This window comes from Halyomorpha halys, unplaced genomic scaffold (assembly GCF_000696795.3).
Source record: "Halyomorpha halys isolate HHAL.00 unplaced genomic scaffold, Hhal_1.1 Scaffold1081.1, whole genome shotgun sequence".
NCBI classification, from domain to species: domain Eukaryota; kingdom Metazoa; phylum Arthropoda; class Insecta; order Hemiptera; family Pentatomidae; genus Halyomorpha; species Halyomorpha halys.
The window spans coordinates 28,526-50,724 of record NW_027105331.1 but is presented as its reverse complement, the minus strand read 5'-3'; the positions used below and the strand labels follow the sequence as shown (position 1 = coordinate 50,724).

Here is a 22,199-nt window from a genome sequence, read left to right as displayed (position 1 = left end):
AAAAAAAAAAAAAAAAAAAAAAGTTCAATAGTAAAAGCACATTATTTTAATCATAAACATAAATTATTCTAAAAGCACTTATAAGTCAGTGTAAATAAAACTTAAATAAGAATTATTTACAAAGATATAAAATTAAAAATAAAATTTAGAATTTTATAGTAAAAATGTTAAATGGATAATTAATAACAAGTGATAAAAATTTCTACCTCACTCTTATTACAAATAGCAAGCACTAGTTCCCTCATATTATGTATTTCTATCCTTTAAATTATGATCTTATTTTATTCAAGTTAGTTGTAAATAAAAGATGTCCCTGTGACTTGATTAGAAATTAATATATCACATTACAAGAATGAAATTTGTATAGTGGCTGTACCAAGATCACGTTGATCACACTGTACTGGGATGTAGTAAGTACCCAGAGTGAGTACAACACCTACTATTTCACAAGTGTCACTTAAATGTGGAGGCAGGTGTGATCACGCCTATACATATAACATTCATTTATAGAAATCAATAAATTAAGATGGCCTTGCTCCCTTTTTATGTACCATAGAAAATATATATTCCCATAAATGTTTAAAATCCTGTATTTGGTTGGTAGTTCTAATAATACAAATGAATTCGTGCTTGTATCTTCAGCAGATTTAGATCTCATCCTTTTTCACCATCTATGGAATCACTGTAAAACTGTACAACTTTACTGGCTATAACGCTCTGGTTCCTCATTCCTCCTCCTAGGGAGTGGTTTCCCTATTTAAATTTATTCGTTATGATGACCCAATTTTCTAATTATAATACTGTGAATGAAGTTATCTTTTAATATTTTTTTAATTAATAATGTTTTGTTTGGTAAATTTGTGACAGGTTAACATGAAGTTTTAAATATAATATTGAAACAAACAACAGTTTAATTGTTTCCACGAACTTAATTCCTAAGGGTTTTTTATTAATCTTTGAATAATATATTTTCATGAATTGAAAATTACATTTTGTAATTTACAGATACTGATCCAATTTTTCACTTTGTTACTTTAGTGTAAAAAAAAAATAAAATAAATTATAATTTCTTCAGACGAAGACTATCATAAATATAGGTTTAAGTTATTTTTTTTTATTTGTATTAAAATTCGCTTTAGTAGTTCAATTCCCCAATTAATGTGCTCTTTTTCTCTGGGTTTAGGGTTATTATAACAAGTTTTACTGTATATAATATTTTGTGCAAAAAAAGGGGCAATTTCCCCTTAATTTATTGTATACTGTAAATGATCATTATGCATAAGTGAGGACACTCCTCCATATTAGATTGAGACTTACATACTAGTAGGTGTCATCAGATATTCCATGATATTTTAAACATTCCATCTATAGACTATAGTAGATTAATGTGATCATGATCCAGTCACCATGCATAACCAGCTTGTGAAGTAGTTCCTATATTAATGTAATATAATAAATATAAAATATTTGTAAATCTTTCAACCAAGTTGTAGAACTTTATTGTAACTGTTTTCATATCTTACTTTGAAAAAGGAAGGAAGATAACTCCATAATTTAATTAGTTGAAGTATAACTTAATCTTTTCATTCATCTTTCTAATCTGATGAAACTATTTGGGGTTGTTTTTTGATATTGGCCTGGCCTCCATTAACTATTTAATCTTCCTTTCCTCACCGATTCTATTCACATTACCAAACCATTTCAGTTGGCACTGCTCCACTATCTCTCCCGACTGGCGAGACCGCAAGTTTTTCTTGGATACTTTTTTTATTTATTTTATTTTTTATATTTTTCGAATTCGGTTTCTTTGGGTTTTACTCTGGATTCTTCTCAGGAACTTCATCTCTGATACCACCAATTTACTCACATGACAATTCAGAACTGTCCAACTCTCTTCCCCATAGAGAAAAACCAGTATGAACACTGTTTTCAATAGGAGCTTTGTCTTATTGCTTATTTACTTCATTCCTAAGACTGGACTGTATTTAAGAGTATACTCTCTTTTTCACTCTATTAACCTTCGTAATACCACAGTCTGAAACAGACACATAATACTGCGGGGGTCCTTTTAAGGCACCAATAGAATTTTTGCATTTCCTACTTATTTTATAATCCTGGTATCAAAATTTCATCTTGTTTGTGAGAATAAATTGTAAAATGGATATAAAGAATGGAATTTATAAATATTTAGATAGTAATAAAACGTAATTTATTATTCCATTCTTGTTATATGTTTAAACCTGATTCTGAGTCTTCTGCTTCTTCTATGTCAATCTCCTCGTCAGTATTCTTATCCTCAATGGTTTCTAAGACTCTTTTTAAACTATGTGTTTAGAAATGATATGGGTCGTTCAATCTTCTCTTAACCTATTATAGAATTTCTTTTGTTCACCAGAGCCTTCCAAATTTCCTCTCAGGGCACAGAGTCAAAGATAGCCTCAAAATCCAAGAAAGGTAAATTTTCCCTTCTTTTCCATATTTTTTCTATAATAGTCCGTAGGCAAAAATGTGGTCTTAGGTTTACCTACTTGGTCTAAATGCTGCTTGTTCCTCCTCAAGGTTTCCTTCAAACATTTCTCTTAGCCTTCTTTCGAGGATACGGGTATATATGATATATTATGATTATCTTCCTATTCTTTAGGGTTTTTTTTTCCCTTCTAAATCCTTTGAAATAGAATCAACCAGGTACGTCATTCCAAAATATCGGCAAAAAAATGATGAGGGAGGGTGTCAGTATGGCTTAGTAAAGATGTTTTATGACTTTGGATTGTCCTGCTGAACACCCTGCATAACTATAGTAGTTTTACTCTAAATCTTTTTTTCTTTTTTTTTTTTGTTATTTCCATAAAAGTACCTCCTCTGAATTCAGCTTTTCATTTGGTTTCAACAGAATAAAATGTATAGGTGTACTTGTCATCAAATATCCTACTATGATACAACATTCTCTTGCTCAGATTCAACTTCAGTTAAGACTTGGAGGAAAAAGGTTTTCAGGGTTCACAATATGCCTTTTTACGTAAAATATTTTCATTTTTTATCCACTTGTCAACCCCAGTTATCATCCGGTCCAAGAAGGGTTTGATTTTGTTATCTGCTAACAGAAATGTACATAGAATTGGTACCCATCTCGAATATTTTCACACCAATATATGGTCTGAAATACTTTGTTGAGCTGAATCAGGCCTTTTCACAATCACTGATGTCGAAAACATATTTTTCTCTAACATCATTTTGAGAGCATCATTTTATTTAGTTCTAAAAATAGACTGTACTCTCTGGTATAACTAATATATTTGTTTCTTCTATACTTGCTAAGTTTATAAAAACTTCTCTAAAATAATCAAGCTACAAAAAATAAACCTGTATTTTGTTTATTAATATATACATTATTCTTTTTTGGTTGATACTGCTTTATTAATTAATTTGTTATTCTATGGTTTCGGAGTTTACTGAAAAAGATGAGTAAACAGCAATAAATTTCAAAGTAAACTAAATTAAATTTGACAAGGTATTATACATAACAAACAAAGGTGTAGTTTAGAAATAATTAAATACCTATTTTAGGCAAATAATAAGTATTAATTATTGTTATTTCGCTCATATCATTTTTACCACTGTTTATAATTGTATATTAAAATTTTGTCAACATTCTGTACCCTTAAAGAAAAATATGATTACATTAACTAATTATCTAGCTCTATAGGCCAATGTGGTCCTTGGCTTGATGAATACTTCTCTCTATGTGATCTGATTTTGTGTTTCTCTCTCCCAATCAGGGAACATCTTAGTTATCCTCATCACTCCTTGGTCTTTCTTTTCTTATTCTTTCAATTATCACATTCACTCTACAGATATCTTCTACATTGCCCCACATATCAGTCTTAAACTCTCATGTAGTTGACAACATTCTCATTAATAAGAATACTTTCATTCTCTGCATTTCACAGATTGCCATCAACCTGCTTCATTTATGCCCTCATAGATTTGCCTAACACTTTTCTTTCAAAGACATGGAGTTTATTTACATTGGTTGCTGCCAGGCACCCTGTTTCGCCACCATAGTACACTACTGGTCTCACTACAGTTTCATTTAACTTCATCCTTTTGTCTCTTGTGAGCATTCTTGAAGCTAAGAGACAAATATTTGCATCGAATATCTTGTTGTCATCCATTATGCATTTTTTGCTTTTTATTGTTCAGGAAAGATCCAGGATAGGTGAAGCATGATTATTTTCCAATTCAAAGTCAGTTTTCCCAAAGTGTACTTTCAGGGTTTCAGTGGATTAGTCCATTGGCTTCTTTGAATAAGCTTGTACTCCTAGTAAGGATGTTTATATCATCTGCAAATGCACAGATACCATATCCTGTCCATTACCCTTCTGGTTTTAATAGGTTTCCTAACTTCTTCATATGGGGCTACATTAAACAATGTAGCAGATAGTCCATTGCTCTGACACATGCCAGTATTTATAGTTTCCAATCCTGATTTCAGTGTTGGTTAGCATCTTTCATTGTCTAGCTAGGATTATATTCTTTTTGATCAGTTCTATTGGCTTGGTCTGTTTGCTATCAAACAATAGTTTAAAATCGATAAACAGGAACTAAAGGTCTTTAATGTATTAGTAGTACACCATTGTACTAATTTATAAACATGTGTCTCAAACCCAATGTGGAAATAATCACCTCATATGTGTATCGCCAGTTGTATACAAAATAAAATAGTATTGGAACAGAGATTGAGGTAACTCATTAAAGAGAACCTTTAAGAAGAACAGGTAGCATTCAGATAAGGAAGGGAAACATAAGATCATATATTTTTCCCAAGAATAATGATTGAAAAGCTTGAGAAAGAAGTGGAAATATTTATTAATCTTTCCTAGATCTGAAAGCAGTATTTGACTCTGTACCAAAAGAGGAATTATGGGGAGTTAATACAAATTTGATACCAACATCAACCCTAGCTACTTTTTTTTTTTTTTACAGTGTAAGCATGTATGTGAGTAAATATAATTTTGCCATAATCATAGAGACGGAGGAATCACACAGGAAATAAACAAAAGATTATGAAAGCCAATCCTACATATCATCAAATCAGCCACATGGTTGTGAATAAACAAGTTAATAGTTCCCGTATTTCAGCTAATGCAATATAAAACATTTTCTTCCCAATCGTACTGTATGGCACAGAACATTGGACTGCTCAAAAGCCGGTTATTAACAGAAGAGCACCCTCAGAAATGATGATTCTGTAAAGGATAATATGAAAAACAAGGTGATACATAAGGAATAACACCATCAGAGAGGAATTAAAGATGGAAGAATCTCTACTAGGCTGGTTTGGAAATGTATACTAACTCCCAGAGGACAGAAAAGTGCTATGGTTCATGGAAAGTAAACCAAAAGGGAAAAGACAGGTGTGATGACCCAGAAGGGTGTTTCTCGAGGGCTTGGATGATAGAGAGGAAAAACAGTGTCCAGGTGAAAAATTTGGCCGTGTAAAGGGACGAATGGAAACTTATGGCTGGGACTCCTCGTGGGAAGGCAATGAGGAGCTAGGAAGAGAAGGAGGAGGAGAAAAAATGTAAAGCAAAGAAAACTTATTTTTGGCCTGCATGTTAATCATTTTGAAGTATTTTCTCATGGATGTAGCTATCCTACATTCTAATGTAACTTTCAAGCGTAGATAATTTGTTAATAGTTTGTTTCATAACATGAAATTTGGTCTTGTTGTACAGGAGTTTAGTGAGATTCTGATTCATCACTGCAATTTGTTTTGAGGAAAGTTTTTGATTCATTTTCTTACAAACAAATTTCCGATTTTAGACTTATAGAGAAATATAGTATTGAAAGTCACAAATGCATGATCTTATTTGAAGACATACTCCTCAAACATGAGAAATGAATTAGAGAGAAAACAACTATCAACAAATAATTAAACAGTTCATTGTAATTGTTAAGCTACTATTTACTAACAACAAGTAAACAACAGGAGAGAATCTCCTGTGAGACTAAATTTGCTATGAATTTTCTAAGGTAATAAAAGTTCTTATTTCAAGCACCCAATACTTGCAATGTATATAAGTATCAAAAATCTAAATCAAAATATCAATTTTTTTTTTATTTGTTTAATTATAATTTAGTGTTGTAATATCAAGATTAATTATTAATTTTATAGCCTGGTAAAATCTATAATAACATTTTTTTTACTGTTTTGTTCTAGATTGATACAAATGGAGATGGTTTCATTGAGCTATCTGAATTAAAAACAGCCCTGGAATTATGTGGTTTTAAATTACCTGGATATCAAGTTCGAAAGATGATTGAAGATTATGATGGTAGGAAAAAAGATGGCAGAATATCATTTCCTGAATTTGAAAAAGTAAGATGGCATTTGAACTTCTTCAATTTACAAATTTTTTCGTTGAATATGTCGAATGGTATCATTCTAGTGTAGTTCAAATCATTATTTATTTTATGGTGTAATAACTGATATCAATTAAGCATTTTTCCAAAATAAGCATTTGTCCCAATATTTGTTGAATGCTGTCACCATCTTACTGTTCAGATGAAGAGGAAATACTGCAATGTGGACCTCTCTATTCTTCCATTGCAATGTAAGAAGTCTCCTTTTTCTTAATCTACAAACATCCTTTTATTTTTTCATTATTTGAATTAGAAATCATTGCTGCTTAATCATTTCAACAAAATCTTTCTGTTTTGATAAATTAGGCACTTTGAACTCTACACTGTTTGACACTTGTGTGTAGACAGTAATGTTTATTACTCGTAATAATAATATTTATTGATGTTCAATATTTCATTAGTCCTTCTATATACTTGGTCAACACTTTTTGCCATAAACGTCTGCAAAACTTCCTAAATGCTATGGACTTGGAAATTAGGTAGATTATTAGCTTAGTAATTCTTGAAAGGTTTTTTTAATAGTGAGGTGTTAGTGTTTGATAGTTAAGCATAGGTTAATATGTTGAGAAGGCGGCAGGGGGGAGGGGGAGGTGCGTTCTGCAAATAAACAAAAATAAATATTTATTTGAGCCGATTTTTCTACATCAGAGACATTTCTACCTGAATTTCATGTCTTCATCGGGGCTAAAAACAAAATGAGATAATAACCATCCTTCAAAGAAAACGTGAAAATTTATTTATTTATTTGTTATCGGGGTGTGGTTAGCTGCGGGGTAAGGCCTGTGGCTACTAACTCCAAGGACCCGAGTTCAAATCCGGCTGGGCAGAAAATTGTTTTCTGTTACACTGTAGCCGTGAGTCAACTCTTGTGGTTTCTGGAGCCCTCCTGGGGTCCACCCAGCCTCCTTAATTGGGTAAAAATCTGGCGGTCTAGTGTGATTCTGACCAAATCACCTCCTTGGACAACTGTTGGTCTAGTAACAGTACTCACTTTCAAAGTACTGAACCCCTGATCCTTTATGGGTTGTAGCGGTACAGATTTAATTTAATTTATTTGTTATCTCTTTTTGTTTAGTCCTGATGAAGACCTGAAATTCAGGTTGAAACATCAGCACGAACAAATAATTTTTTGTTTATTTGCTGAGCGCACCCTCTGATCATCTCCACACTTTTTTTTAAAATAATTCTTTGGGGTATAAAGACAATGTCTTGGCTCCATTTGGCATTTGTGAGTTATTGTTATAAGGTTCAATGGTGGGGGTAAAATTAACTAGAGAAAAAATATTTTTTAAATTTGTTTACCAGTATAGTGTCCTATCGAACATACTGTTAGACTCAGAAGTGGAAGGGTAATTTCATGGCTATCTTAGTTTTTTCTTCAAACATTTAATTTTTCATTGCTTTCTTAATAGGTCTCACCTTTTTCTCAATGTAATATGTACCTGCTTCAATGTAATATTTATTTAATTATTTTTATCACATAATTGAATGAATCCCAATAATTTTTGGAAATATTAGTGCCATATTATTATTATGAAATATCTAAATAATGCATCCTGTATAAAAAACATGTCTTTAATAATTTCTATTTGTATTTTATAGTTGTGTACTGACTTAAAGGCTAATGAAGTTGCAAGTACATTTAAGCAAGTTGTATCTAAAAAAGAAAATTTAGAAACTTTTAGAGGAATGTCAGATGCTTCAAGTGAAGGTAATATTTAGCAATAACTTCATAGATCTTAGCTGTTACATTCTTACATACATCTCCACTTCTTTACTAAAGTATATTATCTTTTATCAATAATCAGTCATATTTTATATGGGGAGGGGGGTCTGCATACAACAAAAAAAACTTTTATTTGGTGGTAATCTGGTTGATATTTGTGGCTGAGGGAGTTAAAGTGCCAAATTTAATTGCCTCACAACTGTAGCAGCTCCAATTTGAATCCAGCCTTGGGGGGGGGGGGTCAACTTTTATTGCTTTAGTGGTTTCACGATATAAAAACTTGACTTCCCGCCAAGTTTAGAATAGGATGGTACCCTGTAGATACCCCCCCTTCCCGTACGTCAGAAATGACCAGGAAGGGGGTCATAAAATGAATCTGAACATTGCATTGCTGTTAGATGTTCCTCAATACACTATTTTCCAGTTTAAAATAGGAAATAGTATATTGATAGTCAGGAAAATACAGTTTCTTATCTTTGTTTTGTTTTTTGTATATATTTGAGAAAAATATGCTGATTTTTGTCATCATTATAGTTAGTATATGTCAGAGGTGGCTGACTTTTCTGTATATAAGATCTATTTTTTATCTTATAAGCCTGTCATGATCGACTTGTCTAAGGGGGAAGAAGGGGTGTGAAATGCATACTATGTTTATCCACTGTTTCAGTATCAGATGCATTCCAGCGAGGTATGGGTAGATAAGTAATATACATTGTATATTCAAAACTATTTTTTATTTTTTAAATCACTTATTAAGTTTTCTAGACATAGGCTCATGAAGAAAATGGATTTCCATATCCAACTTGTGATAGCACCGTTCCGTACTTGTGTTACCTAAAATGCATTTTAATTTTCTATCAACTGTTATGTATAAGTTATACTATTTGTCTGTAAATATGAAAAAGTTGTTAAAAGCTGCACAGTATGGCTGATAATTTGATTTCAGTATTTCACTTTTGCGTTCTTTTTTTGGGGGGGGCAGGAAAATGTATCATGAAAGAATATTACTTACTTTTTGCTAATCTATCAATAGCTCGCTGAGTACGGATCGTAAACAACAACAATAATTATTTAAAGGGCCAATAAATTCACATCCGGGGGAATTAAAAGATCATTGATAATTAATAACTTTTGATCCATATGAATTATATCTAAAACTATTGAAAATTTCATCTTCTACAATCGCTTCAAAGTCCAAGGTACACGGAATTTCCCTAAGACACTGCGAATGATCGACCAAAATTGGCCTCACGATCGACTTGTTGGCCACCCCTGATGATATATGTTGTCATATTCTCAAATAGTTCAAATATATAATTTTATTTTTTATTTATTTTCGATTTAATGTTATATTTTATTTATATTTCATTTTTTTTTTTTTTTTTAATATTCATGTATTCAACAAATTGGTTTATGATTTGTGTTCTTTTCAACATTCTAGTTATACCAAGTGGGGATGTCTGTTATTTATATTTCCCCCCTCCTCCATCTACATTTGGAAACCTCCAGCATTCATTCCCCTTTGTTTCAGGGCTTTTTAGATAGAAATATTCCATAAAAGTTGAAATAGATTTCAGTCAAAATTTAGTCATGTCCAAATGTTTTTTCACCTTTTTAATGTTTTAAACACCTTGATAGCCCCTCTAAATTGAGTTTTAGGGTTAAAAATTTGTTAATTGAATTGGTGTATGAGAAGTGCCTTCTGTATGTCTTAACTTTTTTCTCTTCTCTCACCCGCCATTTTTGTCACAGTTTTTAAGCATTAATGAAATAATAATTTTAATCAAAAATGAGGAAAATATAACCTCAGTGATAGGTTAAGCTGCTGCTCATGCTCTTTTTATAGTTTGCAATGTATCATACTAATTGATACTTTTACCTCAGCACTTCATTTCCTTGTTTTACCCAATCATGTCCCCAGAGCTTAATATTTAATTAAACAGGCATTCAAACAATTTTTTTATTTAAAAAAAAAAAAAAAAAAGTGTACTTATTGTTAGTACTGATTTTTATAAAGGGAATGAGAAAAAATTACGTTTTCATTTTTAGGCACCACACATTCTGTAAGGCTAGAAGAACAGCTTGCCTTTTCAGATTGGATCAATACCAATTTAGGACATGATCCTGATTTAAAACATTTACTTCTTATTGATCCGGAAGGAAAAGGTCTATATGACTCCGTGAAAGATGGAATACTTCTATGGTAAGTTTTATTTTATTTGTTTATTTTTTGTTATAAAGTGATCTGTTAATATTTTTATAAGGTATTATAGGTTTTGGCAAACTAGCTACTTTTGGTTTTTGATTTTCCAGAATATTGAACATTTTTCCTTATTGAAAATGTATGAACCAACATAAGGTAAGATATGATTAGTTGTCATTTGCTTGAAGTGAAGCTTTCTAAGTAGATTGTCTGAGAAGAAACTAAATCCTAAATTAATTGAATATTCAAAAATGCTCTTAACCCTTCATTTTTTCATGTTTCCTTTTATTTTTATTGGTTATTTCAAATTGTTGAAAATACTAAAAATATAGAATCTTAATTTGGTTATATAATTCATTGGTACTTCAGGCATATATAACTGTAAATTCCCTTTTTGATATATCTGTCCTTTATTGGATAAGGACCATACCCATGGCACTTTATTTTGACCAGTAGCCACCCAGTCAGCTAATAGGAGTTTAATTAAATTCCTTAAATTTTTGGAGATCACTTTAATGTGTAGACTTCTTTATCTAGTTCTATTTAACACCTTCATAGCTAATTTTTTTGGGAAATCACTTACATCAATTATTGCATTGCATACTTACTGATTGCACTTCCCTACAGTTAATTTAGCTTCATGTGTATATATGAAGAGTGGAGAGAAGTAAGGAGGTTCCTTTTTTACCTAGACATGATTACCAACTATGAACTATTCCATTGATTGTATATTCTCTGGTCATCTTTTCTTTTAACTTCTCCATGGTCATTTTTGAAATTTATAGAAACATTTTGTTAAATCTTTTAAATTTGTCCTTTAAAAAATATTTCATTCTGTGCATTAATAATTTTTTTACTTAGTGATCTAGACCACTCTTAGCTTGTAATAATCCAAAAAATTTTGTTTTCCTTCCTTATACTCTTATGTCATCAGTTGAAAAACTCAAATTTATTTTTTATAACATTGGTTGTCTAAATATAGTTGCTCAAGAAACCTCCCTTTTTTTAGAATTAAAAATGATACTTGATAGATCTTAGTTATGGTGAATAGAGTTTTTGTGTTGTAGTGAATGAAGTTTGTGACCAATTCTAGTTCTTCTCCAGTGCACTTAACAATGAAACTTCCATTAGAAAGAGGTGAAATGAAGGACTTTCATAGAAAATCAATTTTAAACAATTTTATGTTGGTGAATTAAAACACCAATCCAACATGTCCAGAAGGCGTAAGAGGCTGAAAACTGTAAACAATGTTTCATGATTTTGACAATTTATGAGCAAACAGTGTGAAAGATCAGAAAAATATCAAGAACAAATGAGATGAGATAATTTAAAGAATCGGTCATCTCGATTACATAATTATCAATGGGCGACTTAAGTGCCTGTCATGATAAATAAATCAATAATTTGATGGTTTTCTTTGGAAAATTATATTCTAATACCATTTTATTTTTTATATTTTATCAATTTTCCGCACCATTTTTATGCAAATGGCCAAAACCCATAAAAATTTATTAGTTGTTGTTGGCTGGGGCTTTAGGGCGTAAAACCCTGAGGTCATCAACGCCCATGGAAAAAAAAAATTATTGGTGGTTTTTTGTGATTCAAAATGCATCAGATCAGAAAAATAACTGATATAAAATTGTTTTAAAATTTGATTTCTTATGAGAATCCTTCATTGAAATTATTTCGTTTCATTAAACATTCCTGAATTAAGTGCACTGGAGAAGAACTAGAAGAGGTTACTAAGTTGACTTCACAATCAAAAGAAATTTTGTTTACTTTAATACCTTTCATCTTTTATTTCAAAATTTGAAAAAAAAAAAAGTGGAGTGAGTAGTAAGTCTTGAATTGAATACCCTGTATATCAGTAATATTATGAATGTTTCTGGTTTTAAAACATTTTTTAATCAAACTCTCATCTATTTTAACTTTATTTCATGTTTTGTAATTTCCTTTTTATCCCATTATCATTAATCCATTTGATTTTTTAGTTTTGTTCTTTTTATCTTTATTATTTTATATTTTCCCTATCCTGTAGAAAATAAAAAATAAGCATATTGTGGTTTCCATGTCAAATAAATTGTATGGATTTTTTCGTCATGAATATGCTACTCTTATGGTGTTTTTGGTATTCCTGATTAATTATGGGACTAGCTAAAATAGGTATTATGCTGTGTCCTAAAATTTAATATGAATGCTGACAGCCTCAAATTTAATTTCTAAAATGTTGAAGATCAGAATGGTTTATGTTACATTCACTAATCAGTATTACTTTTGAATTTATTATATTCTAATTTTAAATTTTTCCCTCTGTAATCACCCAACATTATATTATAAACATTTTATGAACTGTGCCTTCTTCTCATTTTGTTTTAGTTTTCCTAACCTTTTATGCTATATTGGATTTTACTTATCTCATTATTTATAGCTTTATTGTTATTTTATAATCATCACCCTACCTATTTTTGGTTGATGTTTGTACCAAGAGTGAATTAAACAACTTTTTAACCAGTAGCTATCAAAAACTAATTGTTTATTAAATTGTGCAATGATTATGTTTGCTGTGTGCTATCTTTTGTAAGTTTAAATATTCTGTTTTGTTTTTATGGTCAAGTCTTATAGCAACCTATTAATCAAATTTTTTATAATAATATTTCATAATATAAAATCTGTTAAACATAATACTTATTGCATCATAATTTTTATGCAATATCATTGTAAAGTAGCAAGTATAAGTTTATATGAGAGTAAATTATTTTAATTTTTACTTAAACTACATAAAGTACCACCAGTGTATGTTCATTATCCTTGTGTATATTTATACTTACATATGTTATTTCTGGATTTTTTCATGAGTGAAAGATGTTTTTATTTTTCCAAGAATTATTATTTTTTATTAATGTTGATTTTCAAAATTATTGTTATATACACACTCTCCCAAATCCACCCAAAAAGTTGGTTAGGGATGCAGTCATGAGAGAAAATACAGCTGGTATAAAAATTCTCTTAATATGTGTATACACCTTTGTGTGTATGTGTATGTTTTATTTTTTTCTGTACTTGATAAGAATTATTGATCAATTTACTTTGTGATTTTTTAGCAAAATAATTAACCATTCATGCCCTGACACCATTGATGAAAGAGCAATCAATAAAAAAAATTTAACTGTATATACTAAACTTGAAAACTTGACGCTTGCATTGGTTTCAAGTCAGGCCATTGGTTGTAACATTGTTAATATTGATGCACATGATTTAGCAAAGGGAAAACCTCATCTTGTACTTGGTCTACTGTGGCAAATTATAAGGGTAACTGTTATTGCTTTATTACCATTTTCATTGAATATTAAAGTTTCAAAATGTGTTTCTTTTTTGTTTTTTTCATGAAAGTCATGCTTTCTTTGATTCGACAATGTTTGTTAATATATTAAATTGTTTTTAAGATCCTTATTACATTACTGCCAGCAATATTCCTGTACTATTTTGTTTTTAAACTAGAGGTCATGGTGACTGAGCATGTTGAGATAGTACCTCAGCATTCTCGAGTCAATTTAAATCCAATCTGTGAAGGTTGTCTTACTCTCCCTTCACCCTCTGACTAGAAAAGGTTGGTTACCTGTAGGATAACCTGTTATTTTGTTCTAGTTGGAATTCATTTGAGCATTAAACCCAATAAACAAACAAAATAAAAAATTGATCATTGTTTTGAATTTTTAGATTGGTCTTTTTAATCAAATTACCCTTGATAATTGTCCTGGGCTTCCTACTCTTCTTTTATCAGGAGAACGTATTGAAGATTTAATGAAGCTATCTCCAGAATCAATTCTCTTACGTTGGGTTAACCATCATTTAGAATCTGCTGGTACACCAAGGTAATTTTATCTTTTTATATATGTTTCTGGAAAGGTTTGATTCAATTAAGTTCTTAACCATGGTAATAATAATAAATAATCCTTTCAGTTAATCATATGATCTTATTGTTTTAGTTATTTAAATATGTTTGGTATTGATATAATGATGAAAAACTCTCTTTATCTAATGATTTATGCTCATAAAGATTTGCAAATTATAATTGTTATGAAAACATAATTATTGCTATTACATTCACACTGATATTTATATCTTCTCTTGTTGTTATAACAAGAAATTTGATTTTTCTGTAATTTAAATATGTCATGAATTGATATGATAAAAAGTTCTCTTTATCTAAGGTTTATCTAAGCTTTAGGCTCTTGCTTAAATATTTTAATTGTTATGAAAACATTATTTCTACCATTAGATACTTTGGCCAATTTGTACATCTTCTCTTGTTAGTATAACTTGTTTCTAGAGCCTAACACATTTTGTTTTTATATTCTGGAAACAATATTGTTCTAGAACCAACCATTGCTTGTAAATGTGCTGTTAAAGAATCCATATTTATTGAACTCGACCTTGCAAAATTTACTCTAGACTCTCAAACCTTCCTAGATCAGCAGGAAATCAAAATCTTAAATTCTCAGATGCTTTAGGTTCTGTTAATCCTCCTGCCTCAATGTCCTAAATTCTTCCAATTGATCCTGTATTTCTTTTTATTGGTTCCTCTTCTCTCTTTATCCCAACCATTGTTCTTCCATCTATTTATTTATGAATCTTGACATTTTTAAATTATAGAATTAAATTAAGATTCCTCTCTATTATTAACCATTTTCTCTTCTAGCATTATTATCTCTTACATTAAGTCCGGTTCCTGGTATCCATGTTAGAATATAGAAAAAAGGAGTTTTGATAAATTTATTTTATGCAATTATAGAAATTGTTAGTGACGTTAGCAAATTATTGAAAGAAATAAGTTGTAGATAAATGTATTTAAAACATAGGCGATCTTTACCAGTTCCCTCTTCGAAGTTATAGAAAAAGTATATGAAGTTTTTTTGAAATACTATCAATAATCCTCACATAGACAAAATCTGAAATTACCTTTAAAACAAAAAACAAATGTGTGCATACATTTTAGGTATCTGATTAGCAAAGCTAACATTTTATGGACATATAATCAGTATATCTGGCTTTGATGATATGATACTGATGGTGATAATATACTGAAATTTATCCGTAACAATAAAAATAATTAAATATAATGAATAGTTTATTCATTAAACCAGGAATGATTCTCCATTTAAAAAAAAATGAACAATTCATTATTTAAAGAATTAGGATTGATTATTTTATATGAATGATCTATCAATGACAGATTTATTCAATAATTCCTAAGTGTATTAAAAAATTGCTCCTGGTTACTTCTTTACTGGTCTTCATTGCCTCAGTCAGTTTTTCTTTACTGGTTTTACATACTCAGTTAAATGCACTCTTCATTTTTTAAAACAATAAAAATTACACAATGCTAGGTCACAAAGATATCTCGTAGAGTGAATGCTCCCCTACAGGGGTGCCCTGCTAGGTCCAATAGTGTTCAATTTTGAACAAATTTTATTAGCACTAAAACTTATCATGCTAAGTTGGCCAAACATTTTCTTTGATTCACAAAATGCTTTGAAACAGTTAGCAGCAGTAATCTTGCCAACTTATTTAATGCTTAAATCACTTTTTGGTCATGGATGGCCATAATATAATACAGTTTACCCTAGGCGTCTTCTCTCCCTCTTTAGATCTTTTAGCTCTCTCAAAAACTTGTTTAGTAGAGTATTGTATATTACTATATTTGTTAAAAGTTTAAAAGATATTAATACTATTTTCCTCATTTTAGGAGGTGTAACAATTTTCAGAATGATATTGTGGATTCAGAAATTTATTCATACCTTCTAAAACAAATAGCTCCTCTAGAAAAAGGAGTTACAATGGAGGCATTAATGGTTTGTATTTGTATAATAAGCTATTATTAGAGAAAAATAATACATTTTTTTAACTTCTTTTATTAATTCACACCTTTTTCGTTAGCATAAAAATGTTAGCTATTTCCTCATTGTACCCCAGAGTCATGTCTCTTCCCCCGTCCACACTGATTGAGTTATATATATTCCAAAAAAAAAATTTAAATGGATCTACTCCTTTTATCATTTTTCGTCATATCTACAATATTTATTTGTTGGTGAAAAATACATTTTTCTATGAATTATGAATTGTGTCACACCTAGTATTAAACTTATTAGGATTGACAAATGATTAATTTTCATGCTATTCAATTTTTTTTTTTTATTTTTAACTTAAAGCAGGCTACAATAAAACAAAATAGTCTGGGTGCCAGCCAATAAATGTATCAAGATAGTAAAATAAAACTATTTTGATACCTTTACTACCACCACTCGTCCTATCTTCCTACAAAAACAAAATTATGTTTCTACAATAATATCCCAACTTAACGTTTCTCTAATTTAGAACTAATGGTTTTTAGTTGTTTAATTGTAAAACCACTAATGAAAACCTGCTTCTGACTGTGTCCAATTCTTTTTCTGATTCTATGTCAGATTTATAAATGTTTTATAAAGGAATCATTTAAATCATAATACTTTATGGAATACGTCTGCATGACAATACAGCCATTAATAACTAATCTTATAATTGGGTTGGAAAAATTATTTTTATGAGTTTCTTTATATATGATCTGAAATTATTCCTGATATTTTACAATTGAGAAAATATAATGAGTCAAGCAAAAACTTTATACGTAAACTTTAAGTATTGAGTTCATAACTACATAATTGTTAAACCTGACTTGTCATAATTGCTGTCATAATTGTTTATGTCCCTATGGAAGTAAGGAAGATATTTTAGAAAATTGTGGATACTTGTTTTTTGTTTTTTTTTAAATAATAAGCTTATATTATTATTAACACACATTGTGTTCAATTTCAGAATTTTAATGAAACTGAACTTCCACAATCTTTTCCATCAGGGATTATTTCTTATGTCTAACTTATTTAACTTCTGATTTATCAGTGTATAATTAAATTGTTCAGTTCTCTACAATATTTAAATAACTTTGAAAATGTTTGAAAATTATGCCAGTATTTCATTAATTAGGTTCTGCACTACTTTAAGATTGCTTTGTGAAAAAAGGAGTGTTAAATATAATTATTTGTTGTCACACTTCATTATATTTTTTGTTCTTTAGGAACCTGATTTGCTCAAAAGGGCGGAACTAATGCTACAACAGGCAGGAAAACTCGGCTGTAGAAGTTTTGTTACCCCAGCAGATGTTGTAAATGGTGTATACAAGTTAAATTTGGCATTTGTTGCCAATCTATTTAATAATCATCCAGGCCTAGAGCAGCCTGAAGGCACAATAGAAGGACTTGAAAATTTAGAAGAAACTAGAGAGGAGAAAAGTAATATTTTGATTGTTATTTTTCAGTTACATTACTTAATTTGAGTTTTTCCTGTTATGTTTTAAAAATCGAAATATCTTAAATATGGATTAGGCACTGTCACACTTTTGCACCTTCATGAATATGTTTGTTAGGGTGAGTGTTTTGCTTTTAGGATTTAATTACAATTTTAACTACTGATCTAAGTTAATAAACAAACTTTTCTTGTCCTGTAAACTGGATTGCTTTCTAAAAAATAATACTAATGTTCTAATATTTGTTTAAACATGAGTCATACTTTACAGTGGTAGTTCTTGTGGAACTGAGCTTATTATTTCTTCTCTAACATTAATTGTTAAAGAACAGGCTGACAAAATAATAATACGTGCCTTTTATATTTCAACATTCATTGTTTCCTCCAACCATTTCCTCTAATCATCTCAGTCTTGTGCCAATGCCATCCAGTTTCTGACTCCTATGACATTAGCATCTCCCACCACACCATCTGTCCTCATTTTTTGTCCCTCTCTGGTTCTCGAACCTCCTCTCCTACTTGATTTTAGACTCATTAACTTCTAATCCAAGTTTTCTGACTGTGTTCTGGTTATTTAGTACCAGAAAAACCTTAGTCATGGTTTGAAGGATGCATCCCATGATATCTGTATCATTCGCTTAGGTCAACTATTGGAACAGTCTAATAAACATATTTCCTTGTCTTTTTAAGCCTGTGTCTGTTATAGCCTTCTCGAGTGCTAAATTAAACAGTATACTTGCTAGAGTCCTTATCTTGCATGAAATTCCTCAGATATTTTACCATTTGTTATGAGGGTACTATGCAACTCTTCACCTATTATGGTGTCATAGGCTATGTTGACATTCATGAAAAGGTGGTGAGTTTTGGTTTTAAATTCATACCCTATTTTAGTATTGGTCACTACACAGAAGATTTGGTTTGAAATAGATCTTTCTTTCCTGAACTCACACTAATACGAACCGAGTTCACTTTCGGCATAGAACAAGAGTCAGCTGAATAAAATGTGAGATGCTATCTTTTAGGTACAGCAAAGTAGTGAGACACCTTGATAGTTACTGCATGTAAGCTTATCCTATCACCCTTTTTGTGTATAGGACATATTATTGACCTATTTGAGTCAGTGGACTGTTCCTCATCTGTCCATATCATGAGGAAGAGGTCTTGCAATGCTTTGATAAGGTCACTTCCACCACTTTTTAGGAGTTCAGCAGTTTTAGCTCCCTGAGTCTTATTATTTTTGAGTTTGCTAGGATCATCATTAATTTCATTCTCATTAGGGGTACTGGTATTTAGTGGGGAGAACAAGTCCGGCAAGTGGGCCTAGTGGTCCTTTTTGCCAACCCCTGGCAGCTACCTGAGTTGCTACCGCGTACTTACCAAGGTGGGAGTGTCAAGATTCATTTCTCAGGACCGCCGAAAAATGAATGTTAACTGACCCAGGTAGGAATTGAAGCCACAACGTTCTGAACTGAGCACACTGGGCTGGGACCTGCGACCCAACCCGCACAGTTGTCACGTCCCTATCTTCAAGTTTTAAATAGTTGAGTTGTTCAAAATAGTTTCCATTGCATAAAATACTGTTTTCCATCCTCCTAAACCTTTCTTCATAGTAACTCCACCACATTTCTTCTACGATTTGTGCACACCCAACATCTCAAGCCCTCAAAAGGACCTCATCACTTGTGAAATGCCTCCGTTTCAGCCTGTTTTGTTTTTCACCTGAGGGAAAATTGTGAAGTCACGTGAAGCTATATCTGGGCTGTAGGGAGGGTGCCCAATCTCAAATAAACTTATTTTAATGTTAATGTTATTTCATGATAAAAAAAAGGTTCAGTAACAGAACTTCAGGGCCATCTATAGTTGAGGGATAGGTCTTTGCAACTTCGGAACTGCAGCAGCACAGGTTCGAATCCAGCCAGGAGGGGTCAACTTTTATTTCTGTGGTGATCCAACGAAATGAAAACTGGACCCCCCAGCAAAAGTTAGAATAGGGTGATACCCTGTAGATAACCTCCCTGTATGTCAGAAATCACCAGGAAAGTGGTCATAAAAAAAAAAAATGTATCAAAACTTCTTAAAACATATATTTTTGTTGAAACTCAGATTCAAATTTTTTCAACTTGGTAATATTTCCCCTAATTATGTTTTATATATAGCATAGTGAAAGCAGAAATGATTTTCAATATTCTCTCTAATCCATTTGATTATATAACTAGTACAATAGGCATTAAAATTTAATACCTTTCTTGAATTAGTGTTATGTTTATCTACCTTTATAATATTTACAATTTATGGATTGAAAATTAAAAATTATCTGTGGTGAATTTAATTTGATCATGTTTTGAAATATATTTATTTATTCTTATTTGATTATTTGTCTGTTCTAGCTTACAGAAATTGGATGAACTCCATGGGTGTAATGCCATATGTGAATTGGCTTTACGCTGACTTAGCAGATGGCTTAATTATTTTTCAGTTGTATGATATCATAAAACCAGGAATAGTTAACTGGGGTAGAGTTCATAGGTTTGTATATTTTTTATATGTGTATTCTGTTGTTCAATCCCTCTAATTGACTTAAATAACATTTAGTTTATAGAACTATATTGTTATTATTAAATAAAGTTTTAATTTGATGATTTTTTATTTTAGAAAATTTTCTAAACTCCGCAAGTTTATGGAAAAATTAGAAAATTGCAATTACGCAGTTGAACTAGGCAAACAGTTAGGATTTTCATTGGTGGGAATAGCTGGTCAAGATCTTAATGATGGAAATTCCACATTAACATTAGGTACACTTTTTTTAAATATTTAATTTGTCATTGTTTTCATGTTATTATTCTTCTTTTTTTTTTTAGTTAGTAGATGCTTAATTATCATTATTTTTTTCCAGCACTTATATGGCAGTTAATGCGGGCTTATACTTTGTCAGTACTTACTCAGTTGGCTAATACAGGTAGCCCTATCGTGGAAAGAGAAATTGTTACTTGGGTTAATAATAAATTGTCAAGTTGTGGCAAAAAAAGTTCGCTTAAAAGTTTTCAGGTATTTTTTTATTTTTAATGTTTTATGTGTTCTTTTATGTATTGAAGAATATTGAGTTTAAATCAAACTTATCATTACTTATGATATTGTTATGGTTGTATTAGCTAAATCAAACACTGAAGATATCTACGTAGATAATGGGGTGAAGCCGAGTAGAGGAACCATAAGAGTTGGGGAAGAAAGTGGGACAGTGGCCGGCGAGGGACCAAAGAAACCAGGTGTGGATTGCTACTTTCTTCAGCATGTTCTGGTTCACAAGAGTTGGCAGGGAAGGTGAGACGGCAGCTGAAAAGGAGATATATCGGATAGTCCTGTATTCTGGCAGCACATCCAAGGTCTATGTGGGATTCAAACTTATCTTTTTCTAAATTTTTTTTATTTTATGTTCCTTCCTTTTTTTTTTTTTTTGTTATGGAAGATTGTAATTTAATTAGTCAGGTTGAGCAAAGACAGTAAAGTTAAAGTGAAGTCAACCTATAAGCTTTGTTGGTTTTACTGTTTGTTTTTTTTTTAATTGATAAGATATTCTTCCTTTTTTTTTTTATATGAACAACAGTTTAATAATAAAAATAAATGCATATGTACAGAACGTATATTATATCATATCAACATATCTTATCAATTTAAAAAAAAAACACAGTAAAACCAACAAAACTTATAGGTTTTCTTCATCTTAACTTTACTGTCCTCGTTCAACCTGATTAACTAAATTACTTTCCTCCACAACAAAACAAAAGGAACATAAAATAAAAAAGATTTAGTTTATTTTAGTTATTTAGTTTGAACCCCACATAGACCTTGGATGTACTGCCAGAATACGGGACTACCCGATATATCTTCTTTTCGGCTGCCATCTCACCTTCCCTAGAAGTGTGAAGATGACCCCTGCCAACTTTCATGAACCAAAACATGCTGAAGAAAGTAGCAATCCACACCTGCTTTCTTTGGTACCTCGCCGGTCACTGTCCCACTACCTCCCCCCACTCTTTTGGTTCCCCTACTAGGCATCACCCCATTGTTTACGTAGATATCGCCAGTGTTTGATTTAGCTAATACAACCGTAACAATATATTTTAAACTTAAATAGCATATGCAAATTGTTTGACTTGAGAATGTTTAAAAATTGATATATTGATTATTGCCTGTATATATCTGCTCAATATTTTAATTTTTTATGTTTAATTAAGAGGAATAGAACTGTCTGATGGTTATTATAGTTTACCTGTGAGTTTAATTATTTTAAAAATTGATTCTTTATTAGTACTGTTCATTTCCAGTGTATTATAATTTATCCCCAAAATGATCTTCACCACCTCCATTATAGAATTAAAATACTAAACTTAATGATCATTTACTGGAAGAGTCTTATGGAATTAAACTGGATTTAGTGAATGACACAATTCTTCCTTATTAAAACACAATAATTTATTTCATATCATCAGCAACGTTTCGGGAGATTTCCCC

The 22,199-nt window shown here is 30.9% G+C and overlaps 1 protein-coding gene and 1 long non-coding RNA gene across 2 annotated transcripts in view; one reads left to right on the top strand and one right to left on the bottom strand.

The window, feature by feature from the left end:
• Nucleotides 1–6,220: 6,220 nt before the first annotated feature.
• The window catches only part of Fim (plastin-2 Fim), a gene marked incomplete at its 5' end in the record, with an annotated part of 24,627 nt that continues 8,648 nt past the window's right edge, over nt 6,221–22,199 (top strand). The window contains 10 exon segments of the mRNA XM_067050389.1: nt 6,221–6,379; nt 8,026–8,134; nt 10,199–10,352; nt 13,454–13,661; nt 14,070–14,224; nt 16,099–16,204; nt 17,464–17,677; nt 20,078–20,216; nt 20,343–20,482; nt 20,584–20,735. Coding sequence (XP_066906490.1) covers nt 6,221–6,379; nt 8,026–8,134; nt 10,199–10,352; nt 13,454–13,661; nt 14,070–14,224; nt 16,099–16,204; nt 17,464–17,677; nt 20,078–20,216; nt 20,343–20,482; nt 20,584–20,735 — 1,536 coding nt within the window.
• The window catches only part of LOC136796517 (uncharacterized), a 21,618-nt gene continuing 8,338 nt past the window's right edge, over nt 8,920–22,199 (bottom strand). The window contains exon 3 of the long non-coding RNA XR_010844236.1: nt 8,920–8,983. This is a non-coding gene — a long non-coding RNA (uncharacterized lncRNA). The remainder of the gene's footprint in view (nt 8,984–22,199) is intronic.